At 33.8% G+C, this 21,128-nt stretch overlaps 2 protein-coding genes across 2 annotated transcripts; both read left to right on the top strand.

The window, feature by feature from the left end:
* The first annotated feature begins 390 nt into the window (after positions 1 to 390).
* On the top strand, positions 391 to 2,353 carry LOC115999650 (peroxidase 27-like). Its single transcript, XM_031239497.1, has 5 exons — positions 391 to 634; positions 947 to 1,132; positions 1,254 to 1,419; positions 1,778 to 2,220; positions 2,264 to 2,353. Exons 1-4 carry the CDS (start codon positions 404 to 406, stop codon positions 2,194 to 2,196), a joined length of 1,002 nt encoding a protein of 333 aa, XP_031095357.1. The 5' UTR covers positions 391 to 403; the 3' UTR covers positions 2,197 to 2,220; positions 2,264 to 2,353.
* A 4,602-nt stretch (positions 2,354 to 6,955) lies between these two features.
* On the top strand, positions 6,956 to 18,663 carry LOC116032233 (cysteine-rich receptor-like protein kinase 10). The gene is made up of 14 exons (XM_031274724.1): positions 6,956 to 7,230; positions 7,737 to 8,155; positions 9,613 to 9,734; positions 9,816 to 10,026; positions 10,124 to 10,361; positions 10,537 to 10,687; positions 10,841 to 11,138; positions 15,632 to 16,210; positions 16,303 to 16,440; positions 16,516 to 16,637; positions 17,338 to 17,548; positions 17,652 to 17,889; positions 18,076 to 18,232; positions 18,355 to 18,663. Exons 1-14 carry the CDS (start codon positions 6,956 to 6,958, stop codon positions 18,661 to 18,663), a joined length of 3,468 nt encoding a protein of 1,155 aa, XP_031130584.1.
* Positions 18,664 to 21,128: the final 2,465 nt, after the last annotated feature.

Raw genomic sequence — 21,128 nt, forward strand, 5'->3', positions numbered from 1 at the left:
CCACCCTTAGTTTCATTACTTATAATCTTGTCCGGGAGTTCTTGACTTAGCTTGATGGGGTTTAAGCTTAGCCACCGGGGCTACAACTATGATTATTTGACATTCTCATGTATTATTATCATAGATTCAACCGTTGATACTGTCGTTGAGGAGAAACTATCAAAGAACATGCTCTAGCTGTATTACAAGTAGAATGAACAAAAACAAATCAATCAAAAGATTTAAAAACTAATACAATACACATCACCCTTAACAGTTCAATCTAATTTAATATTGCAAGTCATATGCCTGCTTGTTTCAGGGCTCATTCAAATTGAATTTCGCCGTGCTATTTAAAGAGAGATCAGATTCGATACAATCTCCAACACCAAACAAACCTAATTAATTTTGCTGTATAAGCAAAATGGCAAACTTCTCCAGATATCTGTCCCTAGAAATAATATTAATCTTCTTAGCTTTTGCTTGTTGCAACCATCATGCAGCCGGATATGGCGGCCTCCGGGTGGGTTTTTACGAGCAAAGCTGCCCCCATCTCGAGCACATTGTAAAAGAGATCTCCGATCAAGTCATGGCCGTAGCGCCAAGCCTTGCTGGTCCATTGTTGAGGATGCACTTCCATGATTGTTTTGTTAGGGTATGTATATATACATATGATTTTCTAGTTTTCTAGTTTTTTTTAGTAATTAGAAAAACCTGCAGTCACTATCTGTCCAGGTGTATACTAGGTAAATCTAACCTTCTAGCCCTAGGTAAACCAGCCTAAATTATCTATAGCTGATCCATTCGAATTAAGAAGGCCAACAGTTTGTTTCTGTTTGGCCTGGGGTCGAATTTGTAACCTGTGGTTTTCTTGTTTGTAGTAGCATTGTGTATGCATGTTTGGTTCTTTAATGTTGTTGTTGAGATGGTTTTGTTTTGGTGCTATGTACCATGATGTTGTCTGCAGGGCTGTGAGGGTTCAGTGCTGTTGAATTCTCCCACCAAACAAGCAGAGAAAGATGCAATCCCAAACCTCAGTCTGAGGGGGTTTCAGATTATAGACAAAGTGAAGACTGCAGTGGAAGAAGCATGTCCCGGAGTCGTTTCTTGTGCAGATATTTTAGCCATTGTTGCTCGAGATGTTACTGCCGCGGTAAATTTTCATTTTACATATTATTAATTGATGTAATATTAAATTAGTTTTAATTTTCTAATGATTTATGTTTAATTAATATGTTTTAGAATACTAATAATATATAGTTTCTTTTTGTCAGATGAAAGGGCCTTATTGGGAAGTCGAAACAGGACGAAGAGATGGAAGAGTGTCAAACATGACAGAAGCTTTATTTAACCTACTACCACCTTTTGCAAACATTACTACCTTAAAACAAGGATTCCTTGATAGGGGCTTGAGCGTTAAAGATTTGGTTGTTTTATCAGGTAACATTATTAACCTAGGACAAAATATTTACTATGGCAACTCAGATAAGTTGGTCAGATTGTTAACTTGGTAATTACAATATTTCAAATTGAACTCCCATTAAAAACAACATATTTGCATTTTTAATTAGTTTGAGCAAATCAGCTATAAACAACCTATTCTTCTAGATACTGCATACTAAATCAGTGCGTTAAATTTGTATTGACAACTATAGACAATTTCAGCTGATTTATTTGTGATTCCTAGAATCACAAGACAGGGTGGTTAAAAATTTCTCTTGTCATCTAAAAAAATTATTTGATCCAGACAAAACACATTTTTCAATGATACTGAAACATTTTAATTATGGATATGTAGGTGGACACACCATTGGAATATCTCATTGTTCATCATTCACCGACCGGCTGTACAACTTCACCGGAAAGGGCGACGCCGACCCGGCGCTGGACCCGAACTACGCCGAGAAGTTGAGAATGAAGTGCCCGGAGGCGAGTCCGACAGACAACTTAGTAGAGATGGATCCGGGGAGTGTTAGAACGTTCGATACATCGTACTTCACGCTCATAGCCAAGAGAAGAGGGCTGTTCACCTCCGACGCGGCGCTGCTCGACGACGAGGAGACCAAAGCCTACCTCGTACAGCAAGCGCTCACCCAGGGCTCCACTTTCTTTAAGGACTTCGGGGAGTCAATGGTGAATATGGGAAGGATCGGAGTCCTCACCGGCGATCAGGGAGAAATCAGAAAAGTTTGCACGGCGGTGAACAGTTATTATTAAATGCTAGCAAAGCGTTCTTGTCTTTTTTTTTTTTTTTGAAAACAAGTGATCTTGTCTTCTTCTTCTTCTTCTTCTTTTGGGGAATTTTGGTTCTCTTGATTGAAAGTATGTAGTGTGCAATTTGAGGTCAAACTGTATTTTATGTGTGAAGTGCGTGTTTTTTTTTTTTTTTTTCTTAATTTTAAGATAACAATAAGTACTGAATTGTAAAGGTGTGCTGCGTCCATTATATGGAATGGAATAATCATGATAACATTTTATGTTTGTCAAATTTTGCCTCTCTCGATCCAACCCTTAATTTCAGTTCAATAGTAGATAAACGAGTCATTGCTTTAAATGTGTGGATTTGACATCATGTGGACAAAAATGTGTTGATTCAAAACTCTAGACAAAAACGTATAAAGTACTAATGGATTACCTTCTTTTCAAAACCCTATTTGAAAAGAAGGTAATTGGAATACCTTCTTTTATTTTCTTTAGATTTGACCTTGAATGTCACAAAGAAGGTAATGCAATAGGTAATGCAATTGCCTTCTTTTCACTTTTTTTTTTTTTTTTTTTTTTTTTTTTTTTTTTTTTTTACTACTATACACTTTATATATTAATTAATTTGAGATGTAAACACCGTTAATTTGTTTAATATATATGATTATAAGGTCTTCAAATCAATTAAAGAATCGATACGGTTTGATAAACATCTTTCATAATTCTATATATATTTAACTAGAACACAACCCTTCCAATTTTTATTACTTCCAATTTCGAACAATATACCCCAACACGTAGATAATTGCTTGCCACTTACGTAAGATGTTTTCTTATTATCTATCCAATGGGCAAAAGGTGCTTACCTACTCAATTATTTAATCATCTGATAATATATTATCTAGTCAATTGACATTTTTTCAATTCTTTTAATTCGTGAGCTTTTCAATTCTTTCAATTCGTGAGCATAACAAAGTGATTGACTAGATGACTTTCTTGCTAAGACTTCCATTTTTCATGCATTTTCAGGGCTTGAGAGGTGTTACGAATCTTTTCCTGCTTCAAGAGATTCTTTGGGAGGACTTAATGGACATTCCATCGCCTTGTCGAGTCTCCGGCCACCGTGGATTAGTTTTGTTTGTGTGCTTTGGTCCTTCCCTACACTTTGGTCTATATATATAGTCCATTAGTACGTTTAGTTCAAGTTATATACTCATAAATCTCACACTATATAAAGTTAAATGCATTATTTATATTGAATTTGTTCTTTCATGCACCTCAACATAGAGTTGCAACCCAACAATTTCCTAGTATAATAACACTTGTTAGGCTTATAACTTGCTCTAATACCAATTGTCACTAAATTGCTTACCGTTATGCATGCCAAAAACTATATCTAATAGTGAAGACACATCTTATTTCCTTACACTTGTGTTGCAGTCAGTGTCACATTTCAATGTCAAGATACTGGACTCGACATTTTGAGCCTCCGCCCAACAATAGTGTTTCTTAATGTACATATACTCGTATAGTTTTTTTTTGTTTTTTGTTTTTTGTTTTTTTTTGTCACATTGCCCCCCTTGTATTAAAACAAAAATAGATTAGTTTCATTATTGAAAAATAAATTAGACTTTTTAATATTTTTGATTAATTTTGATATCTACTTATTACTTGATGGATGTGGACATATCACATATCCACACAAGAAAAGAAAAGAATAGAAAGCTCTTAATTAAAGCATGGTTTCGACTGCTTCAAACCATTTTTAATTTGGATGATTATACATATATAGTTTTTGCAGGTTTATGGTTGACAATTATGTGTGAGGATATATAAATTTATTCATTTAATATTTTGTTAAGTTGGTCAAATTATTTAGAAAATCCCTCTATTACGTCATATTCAACTTAGTTATTTTAATTTAGTTTTGGTCAATTTAATATCCCTTTTAAAAAATTACTAAAAATTAAAATGAAAATAGTACCATCGATCAATAAACAACTAATTTTAAAAATATAACAATGATGTTAGTGTTAGCACGTAAAAAGATGCTCTTTGCCACTATAAAGTGTTTTGATGTCCAAATTTATCCATCATCACGGTCCACACAGCTGTGTAGACCATGGTTAAAAAATACATAAATTACATTATTCTAACTCATAAAATATATTATTTTAACATATAAAATACGTTATTCTAACACATAAAATACATTATCTTATCCAGAAATATCATTATTCTAAAACATTAAGTATATTATTTTAATTCATAAAATACATTATCTTATCCCAAAAAATTTCATTATTCTAACACATAAAGTACATTATTCTAATTCATATAATACATTATCGTACATCAAAATGTTCATTATTCTGACACGCATACGGAACAAAAAAAAATTTAACATAAAAATAATGTCGTTTTGGATCGTGGTCCACACATCTGTGTGGACCAAATGTAATGTTGCTATGATGTTTTTATTCCATAGCTTTGTGAGGGATATAGGGAATTGACAGCCCAATAGCCCAACACAAAGCCCATTGGATATGGGTTTCATTTAACCCATATAAGAAATTCAAGCCCAGAAATAAAATAAAGGCAAATTATTCTGTAGACTCAGGTCAGCTTGGTAAAGTGAACTCGAGTTCAAAATGCACAATTTACTTACTGGATGCTTACAATTTAAATACTACATATTCACAATTTGAATTGCACTTTGACCAATACTTAAAGGTCTATTTGACCCTTGTCACTTTTATTTAAAATACAATTAATAAATTAATTTCATCCGTTTGGTCACTAATAAATTTTATCAAAATTTACACACTCCTAACACTTTGCGAGACATGCAAAATCTAGTTTTTTTGCACTTTTTACCCGGTTAAAACTATAAGTGGTTGAGCACTGGTAAAAATCTAGCTAATTCCAACTATAGCAATATAATACTAAGACTACCATCAACTGGTTGAGCTAATTTCATTACAAAATGAAATTCACACAACATAGCTTCATTAATTTCATTACAAAATAAAATTCACACAACATAGATTCGGACTTTAGTTTAGAGATTTTTTGTAAATCAAAGTATCATCAATTTTATTGGATTTTTACCATACCAATATTAAAGGTTCAACTCCTGTCAACTGTCGGCTGTTGACCTAACTCCACAAACAAACAAATAACTTAACAACCTCAGTCTCCTTGAGCTAGTCTTCTTTTGTTAAGCCATAGCCCATAAAACACGCAAATACAAGTCAATTAGAGAGACTCATGTAAGTCTTTCCTGTATAAGTTAAAAAATGGAAAATAATATGGAGGGGTACATGCGATCCTAGACTTATGGTTTATCTTTGTCAAAAACGCATATCCTTATTTGCTAGTCTACTTCATATCACTATCTCATATATAGAAGAAAAAGAACAACATCACATGATTCACATCAAGAGAGTATATTTTAAGTCATTATTAGACTCATATAATGATTATAAAATTTGACCAACGAACCTCAACTACTCTCTTCTAGTTCCCACAATAGTACACACTTCCCAAACTGTCACACTTTTGTCCATACATTCAAAATTCTTCTACTATAGTAAATGACTCCCTTCTTCCAATCTTCCTTCATTGAGCATGCATTTTCTTCCTTTCTTTTGAGGGACTAGAGAAACTCAAGATGTGTTTGGTTGGTGGGTTTAAGTATAAGGAATAGGTATAAAAGTGATTGTTAGTAGTTGGTTGATAGAGTTTGAGAATGGTACTATGAGTTTGGAATACCTCATTAATGAGGAAACTCATACCCTTATTAAATAAGGGTTTCATTTTCCTTCCTCCTTTCTCCCCCAACTATTAATAATCATTCCCATTCCACCCAACTACCAAACATGCTAAATACTTTCACCAAAACCCATTACCCTTACCAAGTATTTGACACCCATTCCGATTCCGATTCCCATGTGCGAACCAAACGCACCCTCAAAGTCACTACTTGATAGTATATATTGCGTGTGTACTGCGTAAACCTTGTCTTGTGACTCTTGCCGGTAATCGGACTGGATTTTGGGGTGTGCAAAATGCCGAAGTGCAGAGAGTCTCAAATTTTAGAGGGTTCAATATTTATTTTTGACATAACTGCTCAAGAAATAAAAAATCTGTAATTAATCTTGAAACTCATAAGTTTTTCTCCAAATCACTTCTATCTCCTAATAATTATGACCTAATTAATTGAGCATGCTGCATGCCATAACCCTTTTGTTTTCCCACCAACACGAATGATGTCTCAAGCACGGAAAACATGTACCATTCACTAGTTCACCACTAATACCACTTGAAAATTTGATTCTTCCCCCTAACCGATCGTTATACTTCCATTCCAAACCACAACGGCAGCCTAACAAGTAGCTACTAGCCAGGTAGTTTCAAGATTTTTTTTTTTTTTTTTTTTTTTAATTTGTTTTCTTTTAAATTTATTTTTCTATTTGTTAGGACTTTGGGGATAGTAGGTTAGTACTTAGTAGGATTCTTATGGTTTGATTTTAAAGATTGCACTTATACTTTTGGTAATGCCTTATTTATTGATAAGTACGGGGTCACAAAAATCCAAAACCTAGCCCTAGCTAGTAACATGCATCTTCCTCACTAGATATTAGTTGATTATATATAATAGTGATCATTATATGTTGCTGTGATATACATAATACACCAAAATATGATGATGATCATGATTTGGTTTTGCTTGTTGATGAGCTTCTTTACCAAAGGTAGCTCTGATATTGCTATGCGGTATCACTGTGAAAACTATAATACTTACACTCCAAACAGCACCTATAAAGCCAACCTTGATTCTCTTCTCTCCACTCTTTCCTCCCACACCGCCCGAGCCAACAATGGTTTCTACCAGATCACCGTCGGCAGCCGCGGTTCCGACGAGGCCGTGTACGGCTCGTTCCTGTGCCGAGGCGACGTGTCCAAGGACGGCTGCCGCAACTGCGTCGGACGTGCGGGCAAAACGATATTGGAGCTTTGCAACAATGGAACCACGGCTATGATTTGGTACGATTATTGCATGCTGCGTTATTACAGGTAGGAGCGTTTGCGAACAAAGCTTTTGGTAACTACTTATATTTAAGCATCCGTTTATGTTTGTTTATTGAGGTAAACGAACATAAATGAACAAATTTTAGAACTTGATTCATAAACAAATGAACAAGCTTATTTGTTTTTTTTTTTTTTTTTGAGTACTACAAGCTTAACAAGCTTATTTGTTAAGCGTTCGTGAACAAGCTAGTTTCTGTTTGTTTATTAATGTTCATGAACAAATTAGTTTAGTGTTTGGTTAGTTTTGTAGTTGTGTTGTTTGTTTGGTTATTAAACTCATGAACTTAAGCTAAGAAACATGTTCCTAAACGTTAACAAACATGTGTTTGCTAAGGTTAACAAATACTAATAAACGCTTAACAAACAAACATGAGCACAGACACTCTAAAATTCTTAACAAACAACCAGGAACAACCTGCGTTCATTTATATTCTGTTAACCAACAGCCCTAATATTTACAGGAAGAACTCCATGTTGGGGATTGTAGACCAGTCGAACTGGTTAACGGCGAAGAACGAGGAGAATGATACTCGGCCAAATGCGTACATGGAGACGGTGGGGAAAACGTTGGATCAGATTATCACTCGAGCGTCTAGTGGCTCCGACAAGAAATTTGCTGTGTTAGAAGCTAATTTTAGTGCGTCGGAGAGGGTGTACGCTCTTGGACAGTGTACGCCGGACCTTTCTAACGTTGACTGTCAGATATGCTTCAGAAATTTGATTCCGATGCTGCGTCATTGCTGCTATGGAGCCGTGGGTGGTAGAGCTGCGTTCCCAAGCTGTAACATTAGGTATGAGCGCTACCCTTTTTACGATCTCGCCGCCGTGGCAGCATCGGAACCGCCGCCTCCTCCTCCACCCAAGGCGTCTCCCACTTATGGTAAAACTTTCTGTACTGAGTGCTATTGGTTAATGAAAGTTTTCCATCTTTTAGCAATAACTAGTTTTCCATCTATGCAAATATAAATAAGGGAAAACGGTTAGGCGCTCAAACTTTACTCAAAAGTGAATTAGATACCTAAACTTTTTAAAAGTACAATTAAATATTTTTGCATATTATTTTTGTGTAATAAAGTCTAAAAACAGGTTAGTAACATAACAGGTCACTGCATCATTTTAGATAAAACAATTGTCGGTGACCAAAGCTGGTCGTCGCTCGAGGAGGCGACCCGTGTGGTCGCCTTCTCCGGGAGGGTGACCAGATAAGATCTGGTCGCCTTCCTGGAGATGGCGACCATTTTCTGGTCGCCTCCTCTGGGAAAGCGACCAGATTGTTGCCTGCTCTAGGAAGGCGACCAGATCTTGTCGCATTCCTAGAGAAGGCGACTAGAACTAGTAACCTCCTTTGGCAACTAGATTTGATCGCCGGTCGCCTTTTCCGGTGACTGGTGCCATCGCCGGCGGTTGATTTTGATCGGAAATGATGCACTGACCTTTTATCACATGTCACTAATATGTTTTTGGACTTCATTGCACAATCTAGTAGCCTCCTCTGGTGACCAGATTTGGTCGCCTTTTCCAGTGATCGGTGCCGTCGCCGGTGGTTGATTTTGATTAGAAATGACGCACTGACCTGCTATTACATGCCACTAATATGTTTTTGGACTTTATTGCACAAAAATAAATGTTAAATGGTTTAATTGCACATTTAAAAGTTTAGGTACCTCATTGACATTTTAGGTAAAGTTTGAGAACTTATTTGATTCTTTTTCCTATAAATAAATAAAGTAGTGATTACTAAAACTGGGTAAATCTTACCTTGTCATCCTAGTTGACAAAGGACTAGGTTATCCATAATTGATTCCTGTGTCAGGATCAAGGATCACGCAAGTGTAAAGAAATAAAGTAGTGCCTTAGCTATGTGCACTTTATTTCCTTATACGTGCATATAGTGGTCAGTCCTATGTTTCGATAATAGGATGCTGAATTCGACTCTCTGAGCCACCGCCCAACAAGCTCAAACTAAGAAGACTAATATATAGGTTGTTCCCAATAGGAATTGAACTTGTAATCTTATGCTTGCATAATCAATAATCTGATCAATTTGGCTAAATTTGTCCAGTAGTGATAAACTTTTGATCCTAATAAGTGTGGTGTATTTCTGTTGATGCAGGAAACAACGGAATTTCTTCTACAAAACTGGTTATTGCCATTGTAGTTCTGGTCATTGGGATTATACTCCTCATTGCAATCTTTTGTTTTCCGAGATTTAAAAATTTTAAGAAACAAAATACTAAACTACAGACAACAGGTAATTAACAGACTGATTGGGTTTAAGTTTCTCTACTCTTGAATCTTACAATTTTTGCAGAGTATATTAATTTTGTATTCTGGCAGATGTGACTGGAATTTCAACTGAGGAGTCCTTGCAATATGATTTTGCTACTGTTAAAGCTATTACAAATGATTTCTCCCATGAAAATAAAATTGGTGAAGGTGGATATGGTCCTGTATATAAGGTAGTCTTTGGCTCCATAATATCAATATAGTCGTTTTAATCCAATATTTTAATGGTTTAATTTGTTGATAATTGTTGCTAGGGAATGCTTCCCAACAGTCAAGAAGTAGCTGTAAAAAGGCTTTCCAAAGATTCAGGACAAGGAGCCCAAGAGTTCAAGAATGAGGTTGAAGTAGTCGCCAAGCTTCAACACAGAAATTTAGTAAGGCTACTGGGATTTTGCTCCGAAGGAGAAGAAAAGATACTTATTTATCAATTTGTGCCAAACAAAAGTCTTGACTACTTTTTATTTGGTTAGTTTCTGACATCAAATTTTCATGCTTCCTTTGTACTATACTTGAATAGTCATCTCTCAACACTCCGTGTAATTTGGAATTTCGATATATTCAGATCATGATAAACAATATCTATTGGAGTGGTCAAGACGTTATAAAGTTATAAGAGGAATAGCACGAGGTCTACTCTACCTTCATGAAGATTCTTGTCTTAGAATCATACATCGAGATCTCAAAACAAGCAATATACTATTGGACGCAAATATGGATCCAAAAATAGCTGATTTTGGTATGGCAAGAATTTTTGGTGTTGATCAAACTCAAGAAAAGACAAATAGAATTGTTGGAACATAGTAAGTTATGCATCTTAGCCACATGCATTTATTATTTGCATTCCTAGTTAACATCAACCTATACATTTAGATAGGTTTGCTCAATTTATCAGTGCAGATAATGTCATTAATTATTTGAAAAACACTATTTTTAATTGTACTATTCCTTATACTCTTTGCTTATATTACTTTACAGTGGTTATATGTCACCAGAGTATGCAATGCACGGAAAGTTCTCTATAAAATCTGATATTTTCAGTTTTGGAGTCATACTTTTAGAAATTATTACTGGAAAGAAAAATCGTAACTTCTGCGAATCAATTAAAGCACAAGACCTTCTCAGCTATGTGAGTAGAAACCTTCATATTATATACATCTCTATTTTCTCTATGTTAAATTTCTTAAGTTGTATCAATTATCATATTTGGTTGGATTCCTTCATAATATATTATGTCATCATATATGGCCAACTTATGAACATGAAAGTGATAATGTTGTAGGCTTGGGAACAATGGAGGGATGGTTGTCCATTAAAAATACTAGATCCAACACTCGGAGAGTCTTATACAATAAATGAAGTCATCCAATGTATACACATTGCTTTGTTATGCGTTCAAGAAGATGCAGATGAAAGGCCTATAATGACAAAGGTAATGTTGATGCTCAGTAGTTATTCTGCTGATAATTGGTCAATACCTCGTGAACCTGCATTTTATCGTGGTGGAAGTGAGAAGATACCAAGAGAGATAGATTTGGATCAATCTATGACAGCAAATGAACTGTCAATTTCTGAACTATGTCCAAGATAAAGAAGATCGAATTCAAGCATACAAAACTGAAGTAACATTATATTGTGGAGACAAATGAATTTAGATTCTTCCATTGCCATCAGTAATCAGTTTTTATAGGCCACAATAATGCCACATAGTATAATTTTATTAGCTTTTTCTGCACTCTTTCTCAGAAAGTATTATCATTTGCTCAATAAAAACCTTCACTATATGCTATTTTTTATTTGGTTAGTTTCATATCTCAAAATTTTTATTCTTTTATTATGATTAAGTGATTAACTCCCGTGGTCATTTCCCAACACAATGTGTTAATTTGGGCATATATGTTGATATATTTAAATCTTGAAAAACAATATATATTGGATTGGTCAAGCCTTTACAAAATTACAAGCTAAGAAAAGTAGTACCGAGATTACTTACCTTAATGAAAATTCTTGCCTTAAAATCATGTTTAGTAATTATTCTACCTAGTAATAAGCAATCAAGAAGATCAATAGACAACTCTCACAAAAATCAAATTTGGAATATTGTAGGTATCAAATTAACTATTCAATCAACTTAGTGAGTATTGTCCCTTGAGGAGACACATATCAGGCTGGTTATCAAATTTGTCTCGCTAAATTAAAGCGCATAATATTAACAAAAAAAATGATATTTTCTTAGATTTAATAATTATAACAATAATTTATTATTTAAATGATAAGCCTATGCACTTGTCATATAAAAGTTGTGCACTTGATAGTATATAATTATGCACTTTCAAAATCAGTGTAGGAAAAAAAAACAATGATATTTTTATAAATATCTCTAAATTTAAAGTGCACAGATTTATACTACAAAGTGCAAAATTTTTATACTACAAGTGCATAAGTTTTTAAACTAGTAGTATACACTTATGCACATGTAGTATATAACTTGTACACTTGTAGTATTAAACTTATGCACTTCAAAGTTAGAAAAAATGTCAGTGTTTTTTTGTTTTTTTGTTTTTGTTTTTTGTTTTTCCATTTAGAAGTATTGATCAGGATTAGATCAAGAGCTTAGATGTCACCTATTTCTTTTCCTGGGAGCCTCTTTCTATTTGATCCAATACACAAACACACATATAGGGATGACATCAGGGGCACGAGAGCTCCCAATAAGTACAAAAAAGGGGTGAGATCTGAGTTGTTTATTTGGACAAATCAACGATTCTAAAATAAAATTATGCACTTGTAATAGAACCTTGTACACATAAAGAACAAATTAAACTTGTGCACTTGAAGAATAAAACTTATGCACTCGAAGAATAAAACTTTTGCACCTGAAAAACAAAACTTATTCACTACTCGTGCATCTAAAGAACAAAACTTATGCACCTGAAGAACAATACTTGTGCACTTGAAGAATAAAAGTTATGCACTTGAAGAACACACTTGTGCACTTGAAGAACAATACTTATGCACTTGAAGAATAAAAGTTATGCACTTGAAAAATAAAACTTGTGCACCAAAGAACAAAATTTATGCACCTAACAAACAAACCTTATGCACCTAAAGTCCTGAATAACAAAATTTATGCACTTAGAAAACAAAACTTGTGTACTTCAATTTTAAAAAAAAAAAATTATTAAAATGTTAGCTTTTTCCCTTCATTTTGGGTGATTGATTGGATTAGATCAATGCATGACTGAGATTTACCGCTACTTTAATTTTTAATTGAGAGCTCATTCGCATTATATATATATATATATATATATATATATATATATATATATAATTTCAGGTGCGGCCGTGCGATCACACCACTAAACACACCACATGAAACACCACAATGTTAAGAAACACACCACAATGCATATTAGTTCGTATTTGTGTGGTGTGTTTCTTAACATTGAGTGGTGTATTTCGTAACATTGAGTGGTGTGAACCGCACGGTCGCACCTGATGTTGATTCTATATATATATATATATATATAACTTACTTCAAACAGGTATCTCTTTCCTCCCTTCATAGTCGTCGTCGTTAAATATCTATGTCAAATTGCTATATATATATACGTGCAAAGCATCAGAAATGAAAAAAAAAAATGGTTATATGATGATGATGTTTTAGCATGCATAAGAATTGTACCGTTAGTCGGTAAAGGATTGAAATGATGTTTATATTGAATAATGTTAAAAGGATTAGAACATATCACTTATTATAAGTGGCAGGAATAGGCCGGCATCTTGATTCTTGAAGTTTTCTGCGGCCGAACATTTGACTTTGCCTATCATCTTCAGTAACTTTCAAAATTGTATATAAAAACTATCGTTGACTTATGACCATGACTTCCAACCTCTCAATTTTCAATCCATGCATCCACATCACCATTCGTATATAATATTGTACGGAAAGTTTCTTGAAGTTTCCTTAACCCGTCATCAATTAAGATTATATATTGAGTCTAAATCTATTTCTGTTAAATTAAGCTTTAAAAATAACAAAGTACTATCTCATGAGCTTAAGTGTACTCACATCTCCTATCATGTCTATCATGGGTATTAATTAGTATACAATTCATAACTCAAACTCCTTTAGAAAATATAAATATTAAAAAAACAGAAAAAAAAAAGAAAACAAAGCATGAACAAGAATTAAAGCCTTTTTACCTCGTGACAATTGTATCTAAAATTTTAAAACTTTGGATAAAAAAATCAAAGGGAAAATTGCATTTTTAGTTCAACGGTTATAGCCGTGGTACAAATTTAGTCACTAAGTTATATGTGTGACCATTTTTAACGCATAAGTTATGTATGGAGTGACTGTTTTAGTCATTGAAGGATCAAATAAGGTTAATCAACCATTTTATTAAGTGACAAATTGAAAGATCAAAAATGCAATTTTTCCGATATATTTTTTGTAAAAATTATTCCAAATTGTGCATAGAAATTATATTAAAACCTTTACCATTTGAAAAATTAATACCAAACATTTGTAGTTTATAATAATTATAATTTTCAATCTAAGAAAAAATTGATTAACCAAGCTTTCTTAAATTTGTGCACACTTTTTTTTTTAACATGACAATATGATACCATTTTTTTAAAAAAAAATATAATGTATCGAAATATTTATTTATACAATTAAAAGCTCAAAATTATATTCTTCAAAAAAAAATTATTTTGCATATTTTTTTTTGAATACAATTATTTTGCATATATTAAAGCATGTTTACATATTATTGCCAATAATTAAAGCCCAAGTCAAGAGATAATAATTGAATTATTTTTAGGGTTAGATGTTATAATTGGATATAATTGTCACATAATATAAATGTGTAGGGTCTTTACTCAAAATTTTAAAAGTTTGGAAACTCTTGTTTTCACCAATAAGCCCTAAAAAATTATTTCGACTTATTGAAGTATTCAAGAAAATTAAAATCCTTCCCAATAGTGTATACCTACAACTGTATATCATACATAATTCATATTTTATTTAGTTTTGAAAATATGTCATGCATTCAAATTTCAAGCTCCCTCAAAATTCTATCCATAATCTATTCAAAGATTCCTTATCTTTTAAGAAATAAAATCCATGGAATAAACGAATCCGTTGACAAGCATATAGCCATGTAGGAGGTGGAACTTATCTATACATGTTCTCCTAATAATTATAGACATTTGGTTGAAAGGAAAGAATTAAAAGAAAAAAGAATTGTAATTTAGTGAGAAAAGAATAAAGTAATAATAAAGTAATACATTAATTATTTGGTAGGAGGAATAAAATTACCAAGAATCGAAAGGGAATAAATGATATAAAAATTAAAATGTCTTTGTTTAATAATAATAATAATAATAATAATAATAATTTGTCATATAAAAACTCCATAAAATACACAACTTACTTAAAGAAGTTCATCATCATAATCAACAAACTCAATATGTCAACATGCATAGTACATATGAATACTCCCTGGCCGGTTTGTCACACTTCTTGAATTCGTTGTTGATGTTTTGAACTATATATGATAGTTAGTGATACTATTTTTTGATATGGTAAATTAGCAATTCCTATTGAGAATGTGCATTCAGTAAATCTCACAATTGTGACTACAAAGAGATAAATCAGTTTAGCTTACCTATATATCTTAGCTGTTCAAACAAAGAAAACCATTAGACTGCTTCAACTCAAAGTCAAACTTGAAATTTTATGGTTATCAAGTCAACAACAAGTCCAAGTTAGTTAGGGTTGTCGTAGCTAGTGATAGTCTTTGTTCTTTTCAATAGTCTTCCAAGCTTAAACTCCTATTTAAGATGTTTAAAAACAAATTAAACCAAAATTACACATCTATCGAGCATATTATCATATTGCATCCTCCAATGTTGCTCCGCTTGTGCATGCTGATCACCCTATTCATGGGGGCTGCCTCCCAATACAATTACAGATACTTTTGCCCCAACACCTCCACCTATACTCCTATTACCAGCACTTTTGAAGAGAATCGTAAATTTCTCCTCTACACCCTCTCTTCCAAAGGCAACTTCGAAAATGGTTTCTACAACTTCACCGCCGGCGGTGGCGGCGACCCCGACACCCTCTACGGCATGTTCATGTGCCGGGGCGATGTCTCAACCGGCGACTGCGCCACCTGCATATACCAAGCTTGCTCGGATATACTGCGGGTATGCCCCCAACAAAAGACCGCCTTTATCTGGTTCGATCACTGTATGCTGCGTTTCTCGGACGAGTATATATTCCAGAAATTGGACAAATCAGTCCGGATGAATATGAGTGCTACGGAGAAGGATCCTCAACCGGGTTTCATGCAACAGACGTTGAAGGAGATGATCCGTCAACAGAGCGGCAAGAGATTTGTCACTCATGAATCACCTATCACCTCTGAATCTAAGAGAGTCTACAGTCTTGGGCAGTGCACGCCGGATCTTTCTGAATCGGATTGCCAGACGTGCCTAAAAAATGCAGTGCAACTACTGCACACATGTTGCGATTCAGCATTGGGTGCTAGAGTGCTCTCCCCAAGCTGTTATGTTAGGTATGAGATATACCCTTTCTACACTAATAAAACTACTGCCCCTGCGCCGCCTCCCACATCGGGTAATTTAATTAAAACTTTCTTAGCTTGCTTCATCATCTTTATCTATAAGTGGCCATTGCTTAATACTGATAGTTACAGTGTGGTGAAGCAGGAAACAATGGGAATTCTTCTACAAAACTGATTATTGCCATTGTAGTTCCGGTCGCTGGGGTTATACTCTCTGTTGTCTTTTATTTTCTGAGAATTAGAGGTGTTAAGAAAGGGAATACCACAATACCCACGACAATAGGTAAAGTATCAGATTGATTGATTGGGATCTAACTTTTTGCAATTTAGAATTTTGTAAACTCCATCTTTCATGTAGATATGACTGGAGTTTCGGCTGAGGAGTCCTCACAGTATGATTTTGCTATTATTCAAGCTATTACAAATGATTTCTCCCATAAAAGTAAAATTGGTGAAGGTGGATATGGCTCTGTATATAAGGTAAAGTCCTTTGCTTGATCCACCCACAACATCAATATATATATATATATATATTTAGGATTGTGTTCAAGTGCGAACCACTCGCCCAAAAAAGAAATGAGAACACGTGTCATTCGTGTGTTCAGATCTAACGTATTATAAACACTGATTTTTTTTTTTTAAACGGGGTGGCATTTCCGTAAGTAATTAAATATCGAAATGCAAGTACCAGTTTCATATAGTGAACTTAAGTGCAAGTAAAATGTATTACAGGTGCAAGTACAATATACACTGAACATCAATACTAAGTACACCTAATGCTATAACTAGTTGCACTTAATGTTATAATTAGATGCACGTAGGTGCATGAATGTTAACAAGGTAAATTACATGCACTTGTAAGTGTAAATATGTGCATTTGTAAGTGATTTTACTTGCACTTTTTACTTGCAAATGTGCACCAGTTACTTGCACTAATAACACAATTACTTGTATCAAAGTTTGTCTTATTTACAAAAATGACACCGTGTCATTTTTTTAAAGTTACATATGATTCGTTGATCTGGACACATAGACTGCCGCGAAGCATTCTCATTTCAAGGGTTCGTACTTGAGCGCGCCCCTACACACACACACATACACACATGTGTGTATGTTTGCACGCGTGTGTGCGGGAACTCTTTTTAGTCCATTCTAATTGTTTGTTTATAATTAATACTAGGGAATGTTTCCCAACAGACAAGAAGTAGCTATAAAACGCCTTTCAAGAAGCTCAGTACAAGGAGTTCAAGAATTTAAGAATGAAGTCGAAGTAGTTGCAAAGCTTCAACACAAAAATTTAGTTAGACTACTTGGATTTTGCTCAGAAGAAGAAGAAAAGATACTCATCTATGAATTTGTGGCCAACAAAAGTCTTGACTACTTTTTATTTGGTTAGTTTCAAACCTCAAACTTTTTATTCTTCCATTGTACTTAACTTGAATGTTAATTCCCTAACAGTTGGTGTAATATGGGCATATATTTTGATATATTTAGATTGTGAGAAACAATACCAATTGGAGTGGTCAATGCGTTACAACATAATAAGAGGAATAGCACGAGGACTACTTTACCTTCATGAAGATTCACGTCTAAAAATCATACATCGAGATCTCAAAACAAGCAATATATTATTAGATACAAATATGAACCCAAAAATTGCTGATTTTGGCTTGGCAAGAATTTTTGGAGTTGATCAGATTCAAGAAAATACAAACAGAATTGCTGGGACATAGTAAGCTATACTATATGCATCTTAACCACATGCATTTATCTGCATATTCTTATTAGATGAAAATTCTGCTTACGTTTTGGTTTTTAAGTCATCATTGAAGAAAGGCCATTATTTGATACATTACTTTTAATTGTATTAATATTCCCTATACTACATTGTTGCACTAATGATTACATTGTTTTGTAGTGGTTACATGTCCCCCGAATATACAAGGTGTGGAGAATTTTCTGTAAAGTCTGATATTTTCAGTTTCGGTGTTATACTCTTAGAGATCATTACTGGAAAGAAAAATCACGATTTTTGCAAAAGAAATAGATCAAGAGGAATGGACCTTCTAAGCTATGTGAGCATAAACTAACTTTCATATTAAATAATCTATTTTCATGTGTTAGGTTTAGAAATCCTTCATGATATATGTTATGTCATCATGACCAACTTATGAACATTTTAGTAATAATGTTGTAGGCTTGGGAACACTGGAGGGATGGTTGTCAAATCAAAATACTTGATCCATCTCTCGGAGAGTCTTATACAGTAAATGAAGTCATCCCATGCATCCATATTGGTTTGTTATGTGTTCAAGACAATGCAGATGAAAGACCTACAATGACAAAGGTGATGTTAATGCTTGATAGTTATTTTTCTAAAAGTTGGCCAACACCTTCTGAACCTGCATTTTACCGTAGTGAAAGTAAGAGGATTCCGAAAGAGATAGAGTTAGCACTATCTACGACGGTAAATGAAGTATCAATTTCTGAACTCTGTCCAAGATAAGGGAGATGGCCACGATTTATTGGGTTATGTATAAAAGAAATGAAATTTTCTTGAAAAAGTTTAATTTGCTAGAACAATTGTGTAGGGAACTCTTTTTGTTTTTGGCTCTGATCTTAATTCTCTTCTAATTTTTTTACCTTCTTACTTTTTGTATTTTCTGAATTTTCTCTTTAGCAAAAAATTAACCTTGACAAATGTTTTCTTCACTTTCAATGTTAGAAAAAAATTGATTTATGGTATAATACTGAATAAGTGTGGCTTGAAACAAGTATTTGAAGCCGGAGTATATTTGTGGTCAAGAGTTCCTTTATAATTTTATGGAGTAAATTATCAAAATGGTTCTTGAGTATATAGATTTGACTGATTTGTTCCTAGCGTTTAAAAACTGTCTAATTTATTCCTATCATTTCTTTAACCAAATTGGTCCTCCTGCACATGAGACAACATATTTTGAGGTATATAATGGTCTCATCACTACTATTGAACTATTTGGCTATCATTTTTTTAACCACTTTGGTCCTCATATTTGACGACGTGAGGACCAAATTGGATAAACAAATGATAGTCAAAGGACTAAATCAGTCAAATCAATATAGTCAAGGGACCATTTTTGTAATTTACTCAGAGATAAAGTATGAGGAAATAACTCTATTAACCTTATGTTCACCGGTGATTTAACGGGTTGGGCACCAAGAGTACCAAATTGCTTAAAGAAAATAAAGTCAAAGGACTTTTAAAAAAAAAAAAAACCAAACCAAATATATTAATTAACCGCAAGGTCCGAACGAGCATTACAAGAAATAAAACGAGGAATACAATCAAAATAAGCAACATCTGCTATAGACGAATCAACTAACGCTTTCTTCACTATAACATGGGCTAACATATTCGCTTCCCTCTTGACAAACTGAAGACGAACTAAAGGCATTTGGTCTAAAAGACAACCAATATCCTGAACTATTAAACCAAAAGGACTATTCCGCATATCACCAGACACAGCCTTTGTGACCACCTGACCATCGGTCTCCACAAGAATACGCTCCCACCCCTTCTGCTTGACCCAACTCAAAACCTCCCGGACCCCACCGCCTCCGCCTCCCGAACCGAGAACACACCCCCAACCAGTTTCCACCCCACCCCCACCACCTCCCCCTCTTCCCCTCGCATGCACGACCCAACCAAACCCTATACGATACTGTCCATAATCCATTGCTACGTCCACGTTGACTTTCCGAAACCCATGCATAGGAGCCTGCTAATGACGCACAACAATACTAGCATCCGAAACAGTGCTTGAACTATGTGTAGCATTACGCACCTGCACCCAATCACCATAATAAGCCAAAACCGTAGCTACCAATGTCTCAGGGTCCATACTCTGCTGATTAAAGTCAAAGGACTTAATTAGACAGTTTGAAAATGGAAGGACCAAATAAGTCGAATTAATATACTCAAGGTATCATTTTTATAATTTACTCTAAACTTATGTTTAAACTTAACAAAAATTGATTGTTCTATTTATGTTATTATCTTATATTATCTATAATAAAGCGAGATCTATCTTTTGGAAAAAAATTATACACATTTTTTCGAGTGAAAACGACATAGTTTTAAAAGATTTGTAGAATTATTGATACAAACGAAATTAACATGTATGAATGCATTTATTGTGTTCACATTTACTGCAACAAACAAAGCATACTTACAAATTTTAATAAGAGTTAAACCACAAATGGTCCTCTGAGTATTGGGGTAGTACTCCTTTTAGTCCTCGACTTTCAATTCAACCACAAATGGTTATCTGACTTTCATTTTTGACCACAAATAGTCCTCCATTAAAATTTCTGTTAAATAGGTGTTAAATCTATGGGCATTATCGTCAAATTGATATATATAATGGTCATAAAATAAAAATGTTTAGAATTTTTCACCAACAAGCATAATTGAAACAATTAACAAATCTAAATACTCCTAAACAAAAAGACAATACACCTTATTATCGTAATTATGCGTACAAAATGAAGATTTAATATTAGAGCTATCTTTTTTAATTTAATCAACAGATTAAAATGGAAGAATTTTTTTTTTTTTAAAAAAAACCTTGCTTCTATCATTTTCATATATGGTTGTTCATACATGATCGATTAATAGTTTTTACTTTTCATTAAACATTTTGTTTGGGACATAACTGAAGGCTACCACCGTTGAATTATTATAATTAATCAAGTACAAATTGCAAACATTAATCATGGATTTTTATTTAATTTCTTCATTTATGTAAATCGTCACGTCCATTTTGTTTTTTTATTTATTAACTTAATGTTTATTAATGTTTGAAATTAATTATGCTGTCATATAATTCTAAAAAAGAGGTAATAATAATAATATTAATCAATTTGACGATATTACCCCTAAATTTAACACCTATTTAACAGAAATTTTAACAAAGGACTATTTGTGGTAAA

This window comes from Ipomoea triloba, chromosome 1 (assembly GCF_003576645.1).
Source record: "Ipomoea triloba cultivar NCNSP0323 chromosome 1, ASM357664v1".
NCBI classification, from domain to species: Eukaryota; Viridiplantae; Streptophyta; class Magnoliopsida; order Solanales; family Convolvulaceae; genus Ipomoea; species Ipomoea triloba.